Source organism: Cyprinodon variegatus, unplaced genomic scaffold, assembly GCF_000732505.1.
Source record: "Cyprinodon variegatus isolate N-32 unplaced genomic scaffold, C_variegatus-1.0 Scaffold6, whole genome shotgun sequence".
Taxonomy (NCBI): Eukaryota; Metazoa; Chordata; class Actinopteri; order Cyprinodontiformes; family Cyprinodontidae; genus Cyprinodon; species Cyprinodon variegatus.
This window is the reverse complement of record NW_015150459.1, coordinates 2,104,790-2,127,558: the sequence shown is the minus strand read 5'-3', so window position 1 is coordinate 2,127,558 and position 22,769 is coordinate 2,104,790. Positions and strand designations below refer to the sequence as shown.

General features: G+C 40.2%; 1 protein-coding gene across 1 annotated transcript in view; it reads right to left on the bottom strand.

The window, feature by feature from the left end:
* Positions 1–19,983, bottom strand: part of LOC107085131 (forkhead box protein O4-like) — a 38,816-nt gene extending 18,833 nt beyond the window's left edge. The window contains exons 1-2 of the mRNA XM_015375309.1: positions 19,548–19,983; positions 18,541–19,438 (exon numbers count right to left, since the gene is read on the bottom strand). Coding sequence (XP_015230795.1) covers positions 18,541–19,029 — 489 coding nt within the window. The 5' untranslated portion in view covers positions 19,030–19,438; positions 19,548–19,983. The remainder of the gene's footprint in view (positions 1–18,540; positions 19,439–19,547) is intronic.
* Between the last annotated feature and the right edge of the window lie 2,786 nt (positions 19,984–22,769).

Genomic DNA, 22,769 nt, shown 5'->3' with positions numbered 1-22,769 from the left:
GGGATCATCCTTATTTTTGATGCAAACAATCCTAAAACAAAAAGGTTACCAAATAATAGCAATTGCTTATAGCATTGCTTATACTTTTTAAAGAGAAATTTGAATCAGCTTAAGTTGGTACAGTAATGAGAGTTCGAAGATAAATCAGAAATCAACCACAGAACTCTGATTGTATATCTCGAGGTCAAAATAAGGTACCGTATACATGATTTTTTCTACAAACCCATATGCAGTTCACAAAAAGTGACAAATAGAAGATGCTTTGTATTTCAAAGTGGACTATCTTGCATCTTTGCAGGGCAATTTCAATCCTGCTCCACTTTGAGCATCGTTACTGTCCACGCATTTTCACAAAGTCTCCTTTTAAAAACACATTCCCCAACAAACTTACAGGGCAAAAGATTTGCTGGTGGCATCATTACCCAGCAAGCTGTACCCAGTGATTACTTTGATGGCCCACAGCTATCCATCACAAACACCTGAAGACAGAGGAGGATGGATGGAGGCACATTTACAATAAGTGCATGGCTGTAAGCAACACTGGGAGGTTCAGTTATTGTGCACAAACTGTCAAGGTCCCATAAATGTAAATACACATCTGTCAGAAGTACTGAATGGACTAAGACACATATGTTAGGGGTGCTACACTTCTATATGTTCTTTGTGTGTGTGTGGGTCTGTGTGTCCTGGCACTCCTGGAAGGGGGGCTGCAGTGTTTCCGCCTGAGCGCGGCTGTCAGTGGGCATCACTCAGCCCTGCAGTGTGGCAGTACGCGAGGATCATTAGTGGAGACGGAGGGAGCAGAAGGGAGGAGAGCATGCGAGAAAAAAAAGAGAGAGCGGGCCAGTGACTGCATGAGTCGGGCAGCACGTCTTAATATCCGTCTTGAGAGTATTACACACACGGCAATGCACTTTGCTCTCAGTCACGCAATCACCCCACCTCAGAGGGCCCATCACAGTACCCTCCTCTGTCATCGTCTCCCCTTTTGTCACTCTCGCTGCCTCCACCCATCTTAACCTGTTTCCCCCTTCATCTCTTCTGAACCCTTTCTGTCCCTTCCAGTGTCAATGTATGCTCTCAAAGCTCCACATGTCACAGCTTTTCCCCCCTCCTCCTCATTTATCCACTGTATGTTTTATCTTTACTAGTTAAGATCTTTCTTGTCTCCTGCTTTTATTTTCACTCACATTCTTTAACCCAGCTGATCTCCTTGGACTGAGCATCATTGCTACTTGACCTGCTCTTGAATGAAGTAAGGTGGAACAAGCATTCTACACATCTGAGGCATGAGCTGATTTGCTTTTTTGTTATTGTTTTTTCATTTTTCAGCAAGTACCAACAAATAGGGCACCAATACCATTTTTATGGAGCCAAAAGTTTATTCAACTATTGTCACCCATTCCAGGTAGGCAATAAAAAGTTCTACTGGATTCACTTTGTATTAGTCTTTTTCCTGCTTCACAAAGGTAGGCAGCAGGTTGACAAAGCCATGATGGCAATTATTTTACATCCAAGTAGCATGCAGTTCTTCATATATACACACACACACACAATTTCAAACAGATGGTATCGGTATGGTATTAGTATCTGCCAATATTGCACAGCCAGGTATCAGGTATGGGTATCGGGGTCAAAAAATGGCATCGACACAACACTAGTTAGGGCATAGAGCTTGGAATCCAGAGGTTCTGATTTAAGCCCCACTCCCATAGACTGCTACTCTGGGTCCCTGAGCAAAAGACCCTTAACTCCACACTGCTCCCCGGGCGCTGCACAATGGAAGCCCACTGCTCCCCAAGGGGATGGGTTAAATGCAGAGAGTTCATTTCGTTGCTCTGTACTTGTGACAGTGGAATGACATTAAAAAGCTGGGGAAAAAAATTATTTGGTGATTCTAACCCATGTTCCATTTTGATTTGTAAAAATGATCAAAAGCCATCTATCCTTTACGATTACTTTGCAGCTATGTGTTTCTGTTGCTTAAAACTGTACATTTATAGCCTTGTTTCACAAACCTTTTATAGAACAATCTCTTTAACTTCAATTATATTCCCTCAGTTCTTTTGACCTGGTTAGCAAAGCAAATACCACAATCAACACGTGAGATGTTTTAAGTAAACAGAGCAGCCTGCAGAAGAGTAGCTCTGTTAGCAAAAGGGCTAATTTGCCCACAGTGGTTCCGCTTAGCTCCATAACTTTCTATGGCTCAGGGATCCATCTGTTTGCATTACCGTCAGAGCATTTATCACACACAGATTAAGGCTGATTCCGTAATACACTTGTCCCAGTAAAACATCAGTGAGCTTGGTGTTGGCACCAGCTGTGGATGCAGTTAAGCGCTACAACCCAGCTGATGACAGCAGGACAGCAATATCATGAGGTTGTGCAATGCAACCTGGACAGATGCCTGCTCATCTGAAACACTGATAGGTTTTGGATGCTCTGAAACAGATATAAAAATAGGAAACGACTGATTGCACTATAAGCAAGTCACTAACTGACTGAAGCAGGCTACAGTGAAAACCCATAGGAATGTTACTATAGTCTAATATAGACATGCATTATTATTTTTTATGGTTGGAAATTGAATCCTTTACACTCTAAAACTTTATGCCCCCTTAAAGATCTAAATTTGTTTCTATGTGATTTACCTGTTTAATTTACCTGAAGAAACAGGGTTTATGTTTAACAGATTTTATTTGAGTTTGTACACCACCTTTAAGGCTTTCCCAGCCGAGCGAGGAAAACATAAATTGCTCTGATTGAACACGAAAGAACCAAGCCGGGCTTTGGATTTTTCATGACAAGCCTTTCTTGCATCAGTTGAAGAACTAACCCAATGTAAAAACATAACCCTGCCCCCAGACAAATTTTGAAAAATGCCAACAAAGTGGACAGCGCCAAGAGACCTTGAGGGACAGGGCTAAGTGTGGAGTTGAGTGGTGGGGGTTAAGCAGGGGTGTGGTGAGGACAAGGGACAATAACAGCCTATTAAGCTTAGCTCAGCCATATTGAAGCATGAAGAGTGAGCAACACGATGGTGCTAGTTACTGTATGCAATCAGAAGATCTTTTGAGCTTGAACATTTTTAAACCCATGGTCGAGTTTGAGTTTGACATTCAACGTAGGACTATGATGAAAAAATGTACCAGTGACAAAAACCTATACCAGCATGCACTATTTGATGAAAATTCAACTGCAATAGCCATCGTTCAACTCTATAAGAGCAGCACCAAGAATGTTACCTGACACATTTTGTAAAACCACACAAGTTCACATGAAAAATAGCAAAGTAACATTTAGGTATAAGCACAGTTTACACTGTTTATCTAAAAAAAAAAAAAATCCAGAGTAAGTTTAATCTTTATGTTAATAGCTGTTGAAGACTGTTTTCATTGACAAGTTCGAAAGAAAGGGAAAAAAATTGAAGGGCCTTTAATTTCACAAAACAAAACCTTGATAAACCCAAAAACCTTTGTGATATGCATGGTTGGACTGAGAAGAAACATATAGACTCTTATGTAACGTGTGCATGTGGTGACGGTTGTTGTAAAGCTAAATAAGCATCTAACTAACAGTATTCATGGTAGTGGTGGTATTATAATGTATGGGGCTGGGTTGATGCTTAAAATGTTTGCATCCGTTTGTGACTTTACCCTGAAGTACATTTTGCAGGACAATGATCTAAAGCAGTGGCTTTCCATCCTGGTCATTAAGTACCTTTGCTCTTCGTGTTTTAGATGTCTCTCTGTTGACACACACCCATTCCCAATGATTGCATGATCTCAGCATCCATGAGGTGCTGCAGAAACCTGTTAATGATCCCTTCATACAAGTCAGGTGTGTAGCACCAAGGAGATACCTAAAACTTGCAGGACAGGGGTACTTGAGGACCAGTATTGGGAAACACTGGTCTAAAGCAGGGTTTCTTAACCCTGGTCTTCAGGGCCCACTGTAAGATTGCATTACCTCATCAGTGGCCATTCAATTCTCGAAAATCCTGTTGATGACTTGTTCATTTAGGTGAGGGGTGTGGGGGCAGTGAATCACCTAACGTAGGACAGTAGGGCTGGTGAATCAGGGTTAAGAAATCCTGATCTAAAGCACATCAGAAAGGCCTACACCTGGTCCTATTTCAAAACCCAAGAAGTCAAGTTGCCGTAAAGGAAAGTGGATCACCATTCATTTACAGCAATGTAAAGTTTCACCGCCTGTTTTTTTTTTTTTTTTTTTAAGATTTCCTGCAAAGGAAATTGGGTGACATGGCTATTGTTGTTTAAATGGGCTTTCTCCCTTAACAAAGAAAATCATAATTTAGAGGCTGTATTTTTCATTAACTATCTATTTTTTTATGACAAAGGTAGTTTGAGGATCTGAAATGTCTAATTGTGACAAAGAAGCATAGCAGAAAAAAATCTATAAATGGGGCAAATACTAATTTAAATAACTGCATCCTATTCCTGTTTGGAAAATTCCATCAAAAGTATTTCCCTGAATTTTATTCTCCTAGATCAACACATTCATACACATGGAAAAAGCCCTGACCCAAGAAGCATCCCCTCAGCTGCCCTTTTGTCACCTCTTTGCCACTAATACCAATCTCCCCCCCATGGCCTCTTGTATGATCACTTGCAAGGCTTCAAGGAGAGAAAGCTTCTCTAAGCTGATTGGAAGGGAGGGGAAAATTACCATTGCACAACTGTGTAAAAAATGTCATGGGTCATGATTTGCCTTATGTAACAGCACATATATGTGTGCGTGTCTACAGTGATACCTCTCCTCCCCCTCTCACTACCCCTACCCCGCACCATTTACCCATTTTGCACTAATTGAAGGATCTTTTTTTTTTTTTCAAAGGCTGTTATTGCACCCATTTAATTATTTATTTTGATGGGAAGCAATCCGGTGGATAGTGAAGAGACTTCAATGCGCGTGTGTATGTATGTATGTATGCGAGCGTGGGACAGAAGGAATAGGTGAACGGAGAGCAGTACAAGGTCAGTGTAGCTTTTTGGGTAAATGTACATCTGAGTGCATTTACAGTGCTGCTGTAAATTAACTGTACAGTATGTCTGTGGGGCTTTGCATGGACTAGCAGCAACATTGGAACTGAAATTCACCGTCTGTGCATGTATGTGTGCATATGTGTGTGTTACATCTTAGAGTGCATGGCATTCTCAGTGCAGTGGGACTGCACTAATGGAGCCACACTTGAGCTGAAGTGTGCAGAGTGCAGCTGAAGTGCAGCCAAGTCTAACTTCCAGTCCTGCATAGAAGCTCTATAATCTACTCTCTACTATTCTATTTCTCCATTTCCCCACTTATTTTCCCATCTTTTTCTCTCTGTCTCAATCAATTAAAATGTTCATCCTTTCTTCATTGCATGCACGAGTCTTCTCTGTCTGCCTTCCAACGGCCTCCCTGTTAAATGTCTTTTCGCTGGTTTGCAAAGTAAAGATGACACAGAGTAGTATCCTGGCTGGCTGGGCTCACGACTCCCTTTTTCCTCTTGGTTCCTTTTGAGTGAAGTGAAGAGGATGAAATAAGGGAATACGACATGTAACCACCAGTCGTCTTGACCTTTTTCAGACTCCAGCACCTGGGGCTGGGTGAGTGAGACATTAGAAAGATGACTGAGCATTATTAACCCTACTTACTACCACACATATTTTCCCACATTATGTTAAGTCTTTCTGGCCTTTAATAATTGTATAATGAAATTATCTCAGTTTGTGAATATTCTATAACCTTACATAGGGGGTCTTAAAAGAACATAAAATTTAATGAATTGTAAGATTTGATGAAATGGATTTAGGACCAATATGGATTATTTCACTTTCACATCTATTTAATTTAAAGATGCTGTTTGAGAATGGTACCATTAACACAAATGGGAAAAGAGAGAGGTTAAGGAGTAAAGTTTGAAAAAATATATATAAATTGGAGGAAATGTATAACACATAAAAGAGGGCCCAGGAAAGACCTTCGGGAGTACCAGAAGTACCAGGAGTTGGCCATCTATGTTTGAAGTATTTCAACTATAGGAAGTTAGTGTACAAACTTGAATATAAGCTCTGAAACATTAATATACGTTTTTTAGATACAAATTTTTTTCTTTTAAAATGTTTAATTATGGTCATAATTGTAATACTAGGTATTAGATCCTAATATTATAAGTCTAAATTTTGTTTTTTGACTTGAATCAAAAAAGATTTTTCTCTTATCTATGAGAACCTTGCTGCTGGCCTTTGTTTAGTTGTTCTGGCTAAAATCAGCTTACAGTACAGTCTTGCAGTAAAAAAAGTATAACAGTATTTGCCACCAGCTTCTTCACTATGAGATCGCATTTGATGATGCTTATGTTGTTATGCTTAAAGTTGCAGTTACCCTGCTGGATGTCAATATTTTTAAGAAGATATTACCTCTCTGTCTCGCCTCCCTCTTCAGTCTTTACCCTGACTTCGCAAGTGCACATGACTGGCACATGTGCATGTGTGGCCAACCCTCTACTTCAGTCAATCAGTGAGCAGAGACAATTCCCCGAGTGACATTTAGGGAGAAGAAAGAGAGCCATTTATCACTTTAGTTTTGGAATAATAAAAGAATGACTGAATGGGCCTGTGTGCGTGTGACTGTGTGTGTTCAGTGTGTGTGAGCAAGAGAGGAAAACTGCTAAAGATGAAAAGGGAATTTCAAAAGCACATGAAAGGAGCAGGAGAAATAAGCAAGGGAAGAGGGAAATGAGTGATAAAAAGGCTACTTTGTGGGGAGGACTGTGTGTGTGTGAAATAGAACAAGAGAGGAAAGAAGGGAAAGCTGTGAGTGACTGACAGTAAAAAAGAGAAGTGTAGTCGAGAGAAAAAAAAAGAGCCTAAAGTACGGGAAGAAAAAAGGCACAGAGACAGAAAAGGGTTTGGAAGAATGCTCTTGGCTCTGAGAAAAAAACAAAAAACTAAGAAGTAGAGGGGAAAGAGCCTCAGACGAAAAAAGAAGCTGAAAAATGAGTCCACGAGAAAGACGGGAAGGTAGAGGAGACAGTCTGGAGACAGAGCAAGGCAGACGTGCTCAGTTCATTCAGGGCTACAAGTAGACTAAAAATCCAGACCTCACACGGTCAGCATACTAAACACAGGAGCCAGTGTCCTGACCCAGATTTATGCAACTCATATACTGATCTGAAGAATTTCAACCCCCTACATGACCGTAAAATATCAATAAGCCTGCCCCCCCCAACTTCACCCTTTCTATCCCAGCTGTTCTTACAGTCACCCCATAACCTCCCACAAATCCAGTCACCTCCTCACACACATGACGCCTCTCCCATGCTCATTTGTTCATGCATGAGTTGCTTCACCAACATAAACATTGAGTGTCCTTAATAAATATCTGCAAGGCACCCATTTAACAATAGCTGCAAAGTCCGGAACAGGACATGTCATGATTCATTACAATTTGAGAAATTAATTCTGAAAGATTTCAGGTGTGTGAATACTATTGCAAGCTACTTTACAAGATTCCCAAATGTGATAAAAAAAATTTCTAATGCTTTTGGCCTCTGAGCAGAAATGAACTGACATTAACACTCAGCAGGGAGCTCAACTCTTAGCCACCTAATGTGACCTCTGCGGCTCTATCCATCAGTCCTGAACACGTGGTTCAGCTGCAGCATAGCCACCATTAGCATAACAAGCATCTTTCCTGGGCATAACTCTTGCTACCTCTCCTTTCAAATACCATCCCTCTATTTTCCCCCCATCCACCTGCTCCAATCAGTCAGCATTAACTACATTTCCCTTTATGCCACGGTTCCCTCCATCACTCGTCTGGACCGCCAAGCTCAGGTAAACTGATCGGCGGCCCCTTACACGCTCCACTTTCTCCTCCCACAATTCTTTGGCCCGTGACAGGAGGGTTGGGAGGGACGCTTGATGGACAAGCTCAGAGAAGCGAGCGACCCAGCACATGGCTGCCAGGAAGGGTCTGGAGATGGAGTGTTGTGAAATACATCGTTTACGTCGGTGTACATCATCTCTTTCTCAGGGACAGAGGCAGCGGCGTGCACGCCCTTAAACACGCACACACGCACAAGCGCAAAGCCATCAATTGCTTGCATACAGGAAGAGATATCAGACAGGGAGAAAAATTGAATTAGGAAATATGGGCACCGTGATTTGTGGAAAGCCAGTTTTGAGGCAGGGAGAGAAAATACAGCTTGGAGTGCACTTCATCTTCAAGCGCGGGCAAAGAGGGAAGAAGCATCTGTGTTGTTTATCTAAAGGTCCCCCCATCTAGTTACAATGGCATGATTTGAAATATTCATATACATGTATGACAAGATCAGGCCCATTATGCTGATCTCTCTGCAGGGCTTCACTAAATGGACTGGATGGAAAGCCATCAGTCAGTGTAAATTACAGTATGAAGACAAGACGCATTACATAAGCTTATAGATGGGCATGAAGAGGGGTATTATTGTAGTGTGATATCAATCACGTTCTACAATGTCATCAGTATGATAATATGCCATGGGCGATTTCAAGGATAAACCCACCATTATAATATTTCACAAAGCTCATAATTAAAGGAAAACCTATTAGACATTTTCTGTGCTTTATAAGGTATTATGACTCATTGTTAGATTTGTTTCATAATGAAGATGCAAGATTTAAAGAATTAAAAACTAGATTTGCACCATTTAATCAGTGAATATGGGATATCGATCATTTTCATGTGAATGGCAATGATCGGCCAGTCATTATGAAGACCAATTTTAAGTGCCAGTTGTGTTGTTTTTTTCTCAGCTGACATACATCTTTCTCCTACGCTTGTTCTGTTCTGTTTTATTCTTTTTATTTTTGTCAGGGTGCACAAAAGAGGGGGACAAATCACCCGTAAAACAGAGATGAGGTGAGACGGCATTCCTAAGCTCAGACAGGAGCAGCAGGAAATCAGAGTACTTTGGAAAAGCCAGCCAAGGAGAATGAGCAGCGAGAGGCTATGGATAGCCGAGGCTACAGTAACTGCCGGAGGTGGAAGAATGACAGTGGGGGTTCAGAGGAGCCTGTGAAAAGCAGGGTGGAGAAGGAAGAGAATACGACTGCTGGGCGGAGTCTATGCTGGAGGTAGGATAAGGAAACAGTCAGTCTAGGACAAAATTAAAACTGCTTTTTTAAATGCTACCTACAAACCTCTTAAGAGCATGCCTTATCATCCTTTGTTAATATTATTTTCCTTATATTTGATTTATAAACGCTTGTCTCCATTGCCTCCTTAACTTAAAACAGTGATCAGTTCACAATACTTACTCAGGTCCTTTAATTTTGATACCTGATAATGCACTGTCCATGTACATGAGCGAGCAGTTGAAGAATTAATATTAGCATATACTGATTTTTGCAATCAGCTCCCGAAGCCCTGACGAGTGCATGTCTATTAAAGACACACAATATAAAAGTGTAATTCCTGCTACACTTGTGTAATACTGCAATACCCGATAGAGGCATAGGCCAGTATCGGGTATTGCAAGCCAACAACGACCTAAACAACTCCCCATTATGAAGGGGTGGACCTGTTTTAAGGTTTAATTTGCATGTTTCTAAGCGATAACAAATAATGTCGAAAGCGAAATGTCTTCAAACTTGGAAAACAAAGTCCAGTGGTTTGTTTTTTTTTTACTTTTTTGGAATGACTATGACCTGAATGACTGAGAATCTTCACCAGTAATACAAAAGAGAGACGAGAATAGTTATTGTCTACTTTTTCATAAAAATGGATTCTTCCAATAATGAATTGTGGACTTTTGTGAATATTAGTTAAGATTTTTAATTCATTCATTATGGGACTTTCTGTACCATCCTACAGGCTATGATGTTAAAACATTTCATGGCAATGCACAGGCAAGGTATGGTCTCCATTTAATGGAAAATGCATGAAGCATATCTTTAATTACAAGTAAAAATAAACCATTTTGCTGTACCTTACTCTATTAAGGCGCACGTTAACATGAAGCAAACTAGCCAGAGGCTGTCTCACTGTGACAGAGGTGAGTCCCGGAGACGGGGCAGAGCTGAGCGGGCACTGTATTGGTGGAGGGGGGGGAAAAAAAGACAAGAGAGAGTCAACCCAGCGTGACTACTGCCTGGCTGAGTGGAGCAGCCTGCCTGCAATTAAGGTGGAATCAGGGAGAAATCTGCGCTGCCTTGATAATGAGCCTCGTCTGAATTATTAACGAGAGCTGTTCCCCCGGGACCTGGGCTCCCACTGAGCCCATCAGCCCCCCACACCACCACCACCTCCAACACAACACACCCACATGCACACACAGACGCACTCATAAAGGAGAGAGGGACGCATTCACATCTCTCTACACTACAGCAATCACTCGTCGTGCATACTGACACAGATAAGCAACAAGCGTGCCTCTACATACAGCGTCCAAAATTTCAACCACAGCAAAGGCCAACACATTCAGGTGAAGATCTGAGGCGCTTTCTGGCAATTGAGCCACACTATTTCTCTTAAATCAGACAACTCTATCTTGGTTTTAGACCAAGACAGTCAATATCCAGTGTACCATTCTTAATGTAACCTCGAATACATATTAACTTTGAATATACTACTCAGATATATTTATTATAAATTTTATTATATTGAGAACAGTATTCAAACATATTTTTTAAGACTTTATTTTCATGGGGAGAGATTCAATGTTAATTCTGTAAACAATTCAGGAAAATATTATTTAAGAATCATTTTTCGAGATTATTACTGTCTCTCCATTTACAAAGATCTGTGAATCTTCCCATATTTTTTTAAACAAATCATCTACTTTTTCCAGTTCTGTAAAATTTGAGTATTTTATATGCAAATGCCAACCAATAGCAATGTCACCACATTTCATTTTTGTAGTTTTTTTAAGAGGTTGGCCCAACGGAAAAACAAGAGAGATATCCGCTTCACACTCCAGTGGTGTAACTCCTAAGGCCTCTCTTGGCCAATTAGATCTCCATGGCATCAAACCAAACATGGCCTCAAAAAGAGATGAACACTACATTCTGTCCCTGTAGCTAAGAGTGGCTTTGTCCGAAACCCCAAAGAGCACACTAAACCCAGCCACACCCTCTTAATGTGGCATTTAAAAAAAAAAAAAAGGTCAGACAGGTTGCAAAACATTCAAACAAATATGAGCCCAAAAAAATAAAAATAACAGACAAAATGTGATTCCACAAACAGTCGAAGAAAAAGATTCACAGCTGCAGAACAGGGTGTTCCAACCAGAGTGGTTTGAAGAAGAAATATAGTTGTCTGTTTTCTGCAAATATGTGTTTGTGAGCCTGCGGGTATACTAGAAATCAACCCGCTAAAAAGTGCAATGGGAACAGAAAATTGTGGACAAAAGGTTTTACTGTGCCAAGGAAAGCAAAATCAGGATTAAATGCGTAGTTGGATGTTGGATGAGTTGGATGAGGATCTGTTAAAAGATCATACGGTAAGTAGTTAATATCTTACATGCACTAGATGACACAGTATTCTTGGGTCTTCATTTACTATAAATCCAGACTAGTTGTAGAAGGCCAAAGCTAACTGCTAGTCTGAGAGAGCAGGTCTTTACCCTCTTAAAACAAATCCAACCTCATAAACCAAAAACTTCCTACATCTCATCATTCAAGTCACTCTCATATTTGCAGTTGGTGTGGGGGTGGGGGGTATTTGACCAAAATGTATGAGTATTTACACCCAAAAATGGAGTTTAGAACCAGTGTACCACCACTGATCTTGCTGTAGAAAACACAAACCTCTATTTCTTGTGTAAATAATCACTGACTTCTGTTCAAACAAAGACCCAATGCAAACATGATAGTGCATTAAAGGTTTGTGAAATGGAGTTTGCATAAATTCCTATGAGGCTTTAGTGACTAGAGTGAGCAAAGTCAGATTTCTTGTTTGTGCACAAGAAATGATTCTTATATTGATTTTGAGTAGTTTTAAGATGCCAGGAGTCCACTTTGATTCCAGGCCCTCTAAGACTAAGATTCAGCCACTGGTACCAGATAATCTGGATTAATACTAAATGAGGACACAAAGACATTTACCTATTTCCTGGAAGATATTAAATGCTGATAGAAAATAACACCTCACATTACCTTTTTTGCATAATTGGTACATTAACCCACATGGGATTTACCAGATTCAACTATTCTGAACAGACTAAAGCAGTGAGTTGTTTGATCAGAGGCTTTAGGCTTCTCATTGAAATAGTTTAAAGATATATACGCCTTGGACCAGCAAATAAACTAACTGTAGGTCAATGGATAGATAGATAGATAAACGGTTGTATTTTGACTTTTTGCCCTTAACAATTTATCAAAACCTCACTTCAAAATTGTTAAACCTATCCTTTGAAAATGTCATCAAATTATCAAAGAGACTGGCTAAAAAACAACTTGAGTTCAACCCAACAGGACATAGAAATGAGCCCAAATATGGTAAAATGAGAATATCACAATCTCCTAAAAAACAAAATCCAGCTGCTATCTGATCAGGGTAAAATTCAGGTTATCCAATTATCTTGGTGATAATGCCAGATATGAGATTCCATTCAAACAAGAGGAGGTGCGCTGCTTGAGGCAATCTGTCTCGTGGCTAAAGCTCAAAACCCTGACGCCGCAATTCCCTTGGGAGAGACTCCTCACCTCAATTGGCCCTTATACCTAAAACCACTGAGACAGAAAGAATGTATAGAATGTTTAACGGGTAGAAAGACCGAACATACGAAGAACACTGAAAGATAAATGGGGAGATAAAAGGCTGTCTGGTATATATTGTGATAAGTGGCTGCAAAATAATATCAAAGGCAAAGGAATATTGTTTTTCATATTACTCTCTCCTGATTGCTGTCTCCCATATTTGAATGCATGCCCATGCCTTGGTAATTTGCATGTACATTAATCATTTCAGTGAGAAATAAACTGTCACGGCTGCCTGAAGGCTGCTGTGGGAGAGGGTGGCAGTGAAAATGGGCTTCTTGGCATCAGCTACTTGATTCAAACTAAATATACTGCAAGAATTGGCTCCAGGTAGAGGAGAGATGTAAGGTGCCCAAAATCATGCACCATTAATCTGTCCAGCATGGATGATATGCTCTCATTTTGAGTGAGTGCAAGCATGTGCATGCTTCTGTCTCATCCCAAATAAGTTAGCTCCTCTGAGCCAAGACGGAGGATAAACTGAGTCAGCTGAAGGCTTGTAACCCCCCGGCCCCTCTCTTCCATCATTAAGTGAGCAAGCATAAAGTATATTAGTACATGCTCATACAACAGATTAAGCGTGTGACCTTAAACACTCTGAAAGTTCCAAGCCTTTTCAGTCATGTTTTCTATTATAATGCTCTGTTGACTGAAGCTTCTGAGTCGGGGGAAGGATTACAAGAGTCTGTCTCTACATTAAAAATCAGTAAGATTAACTTTATGATCTGGTCTTGCTGTAAATACTTCTGGATGTGAAAATTAAGGTACTAAAATAAAAATAGATGAAAAAAAAAAAGGCAAAGTCTTTAAATAGGGGCGACAGTGGCGTCAGATGTAGGAGTTTGCCCTGAAATTGAAGGATTGACGGTTCAAGAATCGGCTCTGACTTTCATTGTCGTTGTGTCCTTGGGCAAGACACTTCACCTGCATTGTCTAGTGATGGTGGTCAGAGGGCCCAGTGGCGCCAGTGTACGGCTGCCCCTCTTCTGTCAGTGAGCCCCAGGGCAGCTGTGGCTACAATGTAGCTTGCCACCATCAGTGTGTGCGTGAATGGGTGAATGACTGAATATAGTGTAAAGCGCTTTGGTCAAGTCTCCTAACTTGAAAAAGCATTATATAAGTACAGGCCATTTACCAGTTAGCATTTTAAATTGTTAAATGTTTGCATTGATTCAAGTCAATCATGAAATTCTTATGGTGATATACTTCAAAATAATTCATTTTAAGTTAATTCAATGGAAAATTGTTTAAAGCCTATGGAAATACACAGTATAATTTCTTAAATAATGTTGGATATGACATTAATGACATCAAATACATGTTTCTTTATTCCAAAAAAATGTCAAGCTATAGCTATGAACTGAACACCTTGTGTCTTGTGCTATGCGAAAATACAGTTTCCATTGCAGTTTTGCAAAATATACGAATTTTGATTCTACCGAAAAACCAACTCATTGATTTGTAAAGACTGTTCAGTGTCATTTTATTTTCACAAAATTACAGTTTCCATTTTGCTAACTTATTTTAATAATTACAATTTGTGAAATTTGATGTTTAATGGAAACACAGCTACTGACTGTGTCCTGAAAAGTCAGGAGCATTCATCATAATTGAGTGGGGCCATAACATTTCTTCATTAAAAATCTTTTTTAATTGGTCTTATCTAATATCAAATTCTTCTATTAAAACTATAACAAAATATAACAATTCTTTGAGATTTCCTCACTACAAACTCAGCGTGTCATCTTCCCCCTCTGGTTTCTACACAGCTTGTCATTTTTTTTCTGCTCGGGCTGATTTTTGTCAATAAAGGAAGCTCCAATGACCTTTGCCCTGCTGGCCCCACACCAGCCTCAACCCTTACGTTGTTTTATAAATAACAGTCTAGTCGCTTTGGATTAGAGCGTCTGAGTGACTGCCTGGCACTCTCCACAACCTGCTGCACAATCCACTGGGATCTGACCAGTGGAGGCGCCTGAAACAGCCCTGGCACTGAAACAACATAGAAGAAAAATATGAATGTAAAGTATTAAAATGCAGACATAAATAAATAAATGCATTGATATTCAAGAAATCATTCTCATATCTTTCTACCTAATACTTGCAAAGCATTAGTCAATTATGGACTTTTGTAGCCCAGAGCCACACATGCTGGCATATACAATAAAACTGGGCCATACTATAACAATGGCATCATCTAACCCCCTCAAAGTTAATGAACTTCCAGACGCCTGCGAGGCAATCCCAACACCAAGTGCTACTCCATCATTAAAGGCATTATGAAGTCAAGAGGGAGACTACATATAGCATTCACTGGAGTGACATGCTGTCAGACAAATCACTGGGTTAAAACACGGACGCCTATGCTTGTAGACAGCCCCTCCCCCTGCTATAGTCCCCACAAAGACACAGACTACCAAGCTCTGATGCTTTGTTGCAAATGGCTTACACACATCCCAGCATAAATGCATCTAAACTCATTGGTGTGTTTCTTAATTTGTGGGTAAAACCCGGACTAAACAGTTCAACGCTGATCAAAGGTGATTTTGTGACATTAATTAATTTTCATTCAAAATCCCCATAATGTCTTGATTTGGTTTAACGTGTCAGTTTAGGTACCACTGGAAAAGAACGCAACAATCCAAGTGGAAAGTGTAACAGGTACACAAGAACAGATTTCTAGGTATTCTCCCTCCAGTGAAGAGCTGATTAAAAGGCTGTGACCTCAGGATACTACAATCTTCCAAGAAGTCAGTAGGCATTAGATATTTATAGAAGGTTAACCGTATTGCCTAGGTGAGAAGGTTCACCAGTGCAGATTTTTCTAGAACCCTCTCACTTGGTTCTGATTTAGGTCTTAATGGAACTTGAATTTTGTCTTTTCCTTTAATCCATTGCCCTCAATTCCACCCCCACCCTTTAAACTCAGGAGTCAAGCTACAAAGCAGTGCCTCCTAATTTCATTTTATTTCATCAGCAGCAACCAACAACATACCCCTTCTTTTTGTGGCGTAACAAAAAAAAGAAGGCTTCACATCAAACACATTTCCTCCAACACAATATTGCTGAGATTAAAACATAATGGACGACAGAGGTGGTGTTTATCAAATTGCGAACATTGCTGTCAAATAAAACTGCTTAATAATATTGCAAAATTATATGTAGGATGTGGCCCCCAGCTTTTGTGGTGAAATGGGAGTAAAGGCGGACAGAACTGGATATCTGCTTAACTTTATGCTACGTATAGGATTTATTTTACATTTCTGCAAACGTTAAAATTTAAAAAAAAAAATTTTGATCAATAAGAAAAAAATATATATTGTCAAAAGGTTTGGTTCCCCCCATAAAAAAATTACAGGGCAAACTTTTGATACGTTCTTTTTGCTGCAAGGTTCACACATGGGCCATCATAACGTATGTTAACACTACCACTATGTCTCTGACCAAAACCGGGTCAGGCCTGTTACTCACATTAGCAATGCCTGCTTTAAATGACTTTCCTAATCCCTGTCATTACCTGGAATAGTCAATGTCTCGCCTGTGGACTGAAATAGCCGAGAACCTCAGACTGCCACTGTCCAATCCCCCTAATTTGCAGTTTCATAAATAGCAGGCAGGGACCTGAGCGCTTTGGGTGCAGAGGCCCTGTAGTGGAAGGCTGCTGATGTGAATGCATAGCAACATGAAGCAAAACCTACCTGGAGACACACCTCAGCTGTGAATTAGGCAAAAAAGGGGTGGATTTATAGGGATAGCTGAAGGAGATTCTCTGCTAAACTGTCAAAAGCAGGAAACACCTTATGTAGAAGGAGGCAATCATTACTTCTCTTGTATCTTTTTTATGAAAAAACCCACCTTTGTTCGCCCTAGAGGGTAAGAATAACATCAATGTCATCCACTATCTTAACTACATTAAGGACACATTTTTATATATATATATATATATATTTTTTTAAAGCATATCTTAAATATCTATTCTAAAGGTTTGGTTTAAAGTATCACCATCAGGAGAAGCACCGCTGCTCTCGCTGCCCTCCTCTGGCTGTCCTCAGAAGGCAGTAATGAATAGAAACAAGATGAGACTGGTAGGAGAGGCTGATAACATGGGCAGATGTCCAGGAGGTTAGGCTCTCGGCCAACAAACCAAGCAGCTCTGCTGAACTGTGGTCAGTGGGGAATATTTACATTGTGGACAGCTGACCTGTGGTCTCCCACAAGGGTCACACTGTTGACTTACTGATCCATGATGGTTTCAAAAAGCTGGATAAAAGAAAGAATGTCAACTGGCAACTTGAATAAAAAGATGCATATTTTCTTCTGACATCTACAAGAGCTGTGAAAGTGTATTTAACCCATAATACAGATTGTGTTGTTTGTTTCAGGTCAACAAACAATGTTATTCTTGTGTCGAAGCGTAAAGTGTAGTTTTTACATGATCATTTTATTTATCAACTAATACAATTCACCTAAACCTTTGTAAAAAAAAAAAAAAAAAAAAAAAAAAAGTAATCCTCCTTGAATCTTAATAAGTTGCCGGTGGCAACAACTGCCATCTAGCATCCTTGATAACGAGTAAAAAAGTCTTTCATATTACTTTGGAGGTTCTTTGTTCCTTTCTTCACTGCAGAGTTGTTTTAATTAATTTATGTTGGATGATTTTTATGGCAATAATTGCAGCATTGCAACATCTCAATCAAATTTGAGTAGACTTTGACTAGGCCACTACGAAATCTTCTTTACTCCATTAATGGAGAAGTGAACAATGCTTTGGATTGTTGTCCTAATGCATAACAGAGGTGTGTGAGCTTATCGTCACAAACCGATGACCAGATATACTCTTTCAAGATTTTTTGTAACAGAGCAGAATCCACTAATGTATTCTGGTCCTAAATCAGCCGACCAATTCAGATCCTGACACTACAACCATGTTTGACTATCTACATGATATACTGAGTTTAGTTTTAAACTATAGGTAGCAGAAATCATGCCCTCCAAAAAGTTGTCAGTCCATTCATTTTATTTTAATTTTTTTACCTAAAGTCACACATAAAAAAAAAATGCTTTTCTGTAAATTCTAGTGTTACTTTTGTTTATACCAGGGATGCTCTAATAAAAGCAAATTTTGGCCCAATCTTTATCTTGTGGAACATTTTGCTTGGTGTTGGAGGGTACTATAGATGCTGTCTTGGATTCTTTCATAAAGTCATGTGTGAGCCCTTGCAGCCCTTGTTTTCTTCATGGTAATTGCTCACACTGCAGATTGCTGACCTCTCAGAGCCTCATTAGATTGTATTTTAACCTTTCCCAGACAGATAGATGTTAAGAAAGAAATTATGAATTTCTTGCATGCTGTTTTTAGAAATCTTGTAGCCTACTTCAAGTTGTCAGACAGGTTATATTAGGCTTACTTTCTGATTCAGTTTAAGTAACAAAATGTATTGAAATCAAAAGAAAACTGTGAGGCATGAACACTTTTTGTACTGCACCACAGTACAAAGATGATTTTTGCTTTTAACCCTGAGGACATTTCTGCTTTCTGTTGGATGGAGGAAAGCCTCTGCCTGTTACATTCCGTCTTGGCGATATATTAGAATGACAGAAGGTAGTAATGAACTAAGACAAGATAAGACATGGCACTATTCATGCGTAACTGACTCAGAATCCCACACTAACATGTGTACAAGGCACTTAAATGTTGGGGGGGTACTAATAGATCAGCGAATAAGGATCAATAAACTATTAACACTGATTAACACGCGTAACCCCGCCACGCTGGCTCGCCACCTCTTACCTTCCAGCCAGCTGAGCTGTTGCTGTCGCCTTTATCCTTGAAATAGGGCACATAACGGACCATCCAGTCGTAGATCTGTGACAGAGTGAGTCTCTTCTCCGGGGTGCTCTCAATGGCGCGGGTAATGAGATCCGCGTAGGACTGGTTCCCCCACGCGTTCCGACGAGACGACTTGGCTTTGCGCAGAGACCCGGTCACGTCGAGCGCCGCGCCGGCCAGGCACGGGTGAGTCGCGCCAGTCGGTGCCGGGGCGCCGGTCGGGTGCTGCAGCTCCGCCGGATTGCCTCCAGCGAGCCCGGCTCTGCACGCCGGGACGTCCTCCGGCTCCACCTTGATGCCGGCCAGCGGGAGACCCCCGCTCACCTCTGGTCCGCCGGGGAAATCCTCGGGGCATGGCAGCGGCCAGGTGCACGAGCGAGGCCGGCTCTGCGGCTCGAAATCCGGATCAACCTGATGAGCGTCCAATTCGTCGTCCTCCATCATCAACATTTATCCCTTTAATGGGAAATATATTCAAATAAAAAAAACAAAAGGATGGGACAAAACTGTCTTTAGCGACACTTCACGTTGGAATCTGCTTGTAATACAGCTATTAAGCTCAGTCAGATTCAATCAGAGGGATTTCACTGGAGTAGCACCATCATCATCAATCCCAAAAAAAAAAAAAAATCACAACCTTGTGTGTAGAGATAAGAGGAGTAATAAAAATAACAGCAATTTCTTGTCCATTTTAACCACAGCGCAATAATGTTGAAAACAATCTGTCTTATTCAATCCTTTTCATCCTATTACACTAAGTCTCCAGCCTTCCTCAGCCAGTCATGGGGGCTTTTCATTCCAGTTGCAGCAACAGATGATATTTCAGATAAGGGAGCAAAGGCAGCCGTCGATAAATCCTCTAGAAGACAACGTGAAAATCAGGAAAGAAGAAGATGAGGAGGGGTTAAAAAAAAACAAAAAACAGGGTTGTGTAGAGAGCATCCAGTGAGGCGATAATGCGTGATTACCGTGAATTATTAAATCTTCCAGTCTGCACGGATTACGCTGGCAGCGACATATTCAAGTCCATTCAGCCTGAACAGCACCCCAACTGTCTGCAATTATAATGAAGAGGCGTGCGCATGTGACGAATCGATCATTTCCTTGGATGCGAGAAGAAAAAAATATATATATATAAAAGAAAAAAAAAATAACCCGGCAATCAAATCTCACATCCAGTTGTCAGGGATGAGAAAATTGGCTTTTCTCACTCCTCCTTCTTGCTCCTTCCTCTCACTTTCTCTCAGATGCCACACATGTTCTCATTTGCTTACAACTCGCTTCAGTCGATGTGAGCCGAGGATGACGCGCCGGCGCTGTACTCTATAGTAGAGATGCTGCCAATTGGAGTGCGCTCACGGAATCAATACTCTTCGAACATGATTACAGCGAAATCCCCGACTCTCTCTCTCTCTCCCTCTCTTTCTCTATTCCTCTCTAACCTTCTTTCTCTCTGTGCGTCTGTCTCATAACCACCATTTCTGTTGCGAAATCTTTAAGCTCAACTCCACATTCTTTGTGCGCCAGTTTATCTGCGACGGGATTCAAATACAAAAAGAATAAAAAAAAAAAAAAAAAAAAAGCATGAAGTAGCCTATTGCTTCACTCTAATCTTTTTTTTTTCTTTTTGGTTTCCTTTATGAAATATTGGAAACAGAACACGCGCGCGTGACGAATTGCCCAGTGCGCGCCGTGAGATGTCCAAATGCCCTCCAGGGAGAACTTGGCGGTTTCACCTCCGCTGATTATTTGCGAGCAATACCTCAGTGAGCGTAATTTTCTCTGCCGATTAGACAGATTTAGTTCAGATTAACGGGGATTAGGTAACCCTAGATTCTTAATCCCGGGAGGAGTGGGTTGAAGTGGGGTTTTTCAGAGGTCATAGTGAAAAGGAGAGAGAAGGAAGAGAAAATATTCCAGACTCACACTAAGTGTAAAAAAAAAAAAAAATGTAAACATTATCACATAGGCTTTGCAGACTGTATGTCGGACTTGCGTGCGTATTTTTGCGGTTTGGCACTATTTCATGACTGAGAGGAGAAGGTGGGGAGGGGGAGCGGAGGAGTGGTCACAACCAGTGGGCTCTTTTCAACCAGCATCCTGGATGGAGGCACAGGTGCTTTTATCTGATTGGTTCCTGCTTTCAGCGCCCCTTAAGTAGCCTGGGTGGAGCAATGCTACAAACAGCCTCACCTTTTCAGTCATTGACAGAAATATTGATGCACTTTCAGATTTCCTCTGTGAAAGTATCGCCTTTTGCTAATTACTATATCAGCTTTAGATATCCTATCCCTATGAAGCTATTTAACATGAAGTTCTGGATAATATAAACCTTGGAAAACATCTGGCTTAAAATAGATTTTTGCTGTAATTTGTTATACAAAATATTTTAGAAAATCATACCACTTTTTTCATTAATTTATTAAATCGGGGGATATCAAGCAATAAGAATAAATGGTTTATTTAAGAAAACCTTCAGTTTTGTTTATTATAATTTACAAAGTTGGAACATATTACAAGAATATTTTACCGTTGCTCTTTGAAAACTTGTTTAGATCATTCAGAGTCCTGGTCCTCTTGTCCTCAGCTCACCCCACAGGTTTTCTCTCAGATTAAAATCAGAGGGATGAGATGGCATTAGAGGGAGTTTAATTCCGTGGCGAATCACTTCTGTGTTAATTTAGCAAAACGGTTTTGTATCTGTAAGTCTAAATTGATCTAAAATGCCCTCGTTTTTCAAAATTTTAAAATGTGATACACTCTAACAGGCTTCTCAGGGCATGTGGACTAGAAATAGACCAACATCAGTACAGAATAGTGCCTGGGCATCAGGCGCTTTTCCTAACTGTTTTCCAGTCGATCCTGCAGAGATTTTTTATCTTATTCAAATTTTCCTACACACAGACTTTCAGTTAACTTCCCAGCACATTTTGGGGAATGCGACTAATTAGCATTTCTGATGGTAAAACAGAAAATGCCTTTTGGTCATATCCCTCTCAAAACAACGGGTTTGATTTTGCAGATAGCATCTAATGGTTGTTATGGAAACCTGAAGATGCTGCTTTTTGCTGTCATCTATTTTCTTTATCTCACTTACCTTCCTCTGTGGTGCCAAATCAAACTTCAGTGATTTTGTTTTGAACTCTTGGAGTTGTTTTCAACTTTTTAAATGTTGTTTAAACTCTCAAAGGGCCGGTTTAGACAGTAATCATTCACGGTAGTCTATTCCAGAACACACATCTGCCTTACTTGAAAGTTCACAATACAAGGATTTCACTGGTTTCTAAACACTTGGGAGTTTCGTCCTTTCTTAAATGGAATGTTGGGTTAAAATTTTCTGTGTGAGCTTATGAATTTAAATCTTTTCTACACATTTTTACAAATACTGCCTACAAATAGAACCATGTCTGTAGTTAGGTACTATGCAGTTCCTTGAAATAATAAAACTGCTCATGGTTGGTCAAGTCCCTACCAAGGATTCAACAACCTTATTAGAGAAAACCTCTCTCATTTTCCTCTCAAATCAAACTCAGAAAGAAAAAGAAAAAAATACAACCTCTTGTGCATCAAGGTAGCTCGAATGAACACCTCTCTCTTTGGTGCCTTCTAGTGTGCATGAAAGAAACCTGTAATTAAAAGTTGCATAACAAGGCCACACTGTGCACTCAGACATGACTGATGTTGAGAAATTTGTCAGAAATAGCAGGCTTTTAAAATGCAGGAGGATGTGTCATGTGATGTCTCATAGTATGACTTATTGTTGAGCAGCAGTGGGATCACATGATTAAAATGCCATCTTGCTAATAGTTTATTATTTTTAAAAATGTGAGGAAAATTGCTCATTAAAGACATGATTGCTTTGAATGATTTATTATATTTCCATTCTTACGTGCCAAGAATAACAAGGAGACCTGTGGTGAACACAGACAAGGCTTTTTTTTCTTTTTCTTTTTTACAGCTTCTACACTTTAACACAAGGTTTTGTTTGAGATGCTTCTCAAGTAGCACTTATGAAAGCCATAATTTTGGTGACACTTGAGATTACACAATGTGCCTTGATTACACAGGAAGTGAAAGAAAACCAAATGACTATCAAGAAGGCAAACAACCATATTCAGAGGCTCACAGCAGGACTGGATCTTGAGGGAGACAAAGACCTCAGGAAGCAGAGCCCAGACAGAAAAAGGGAG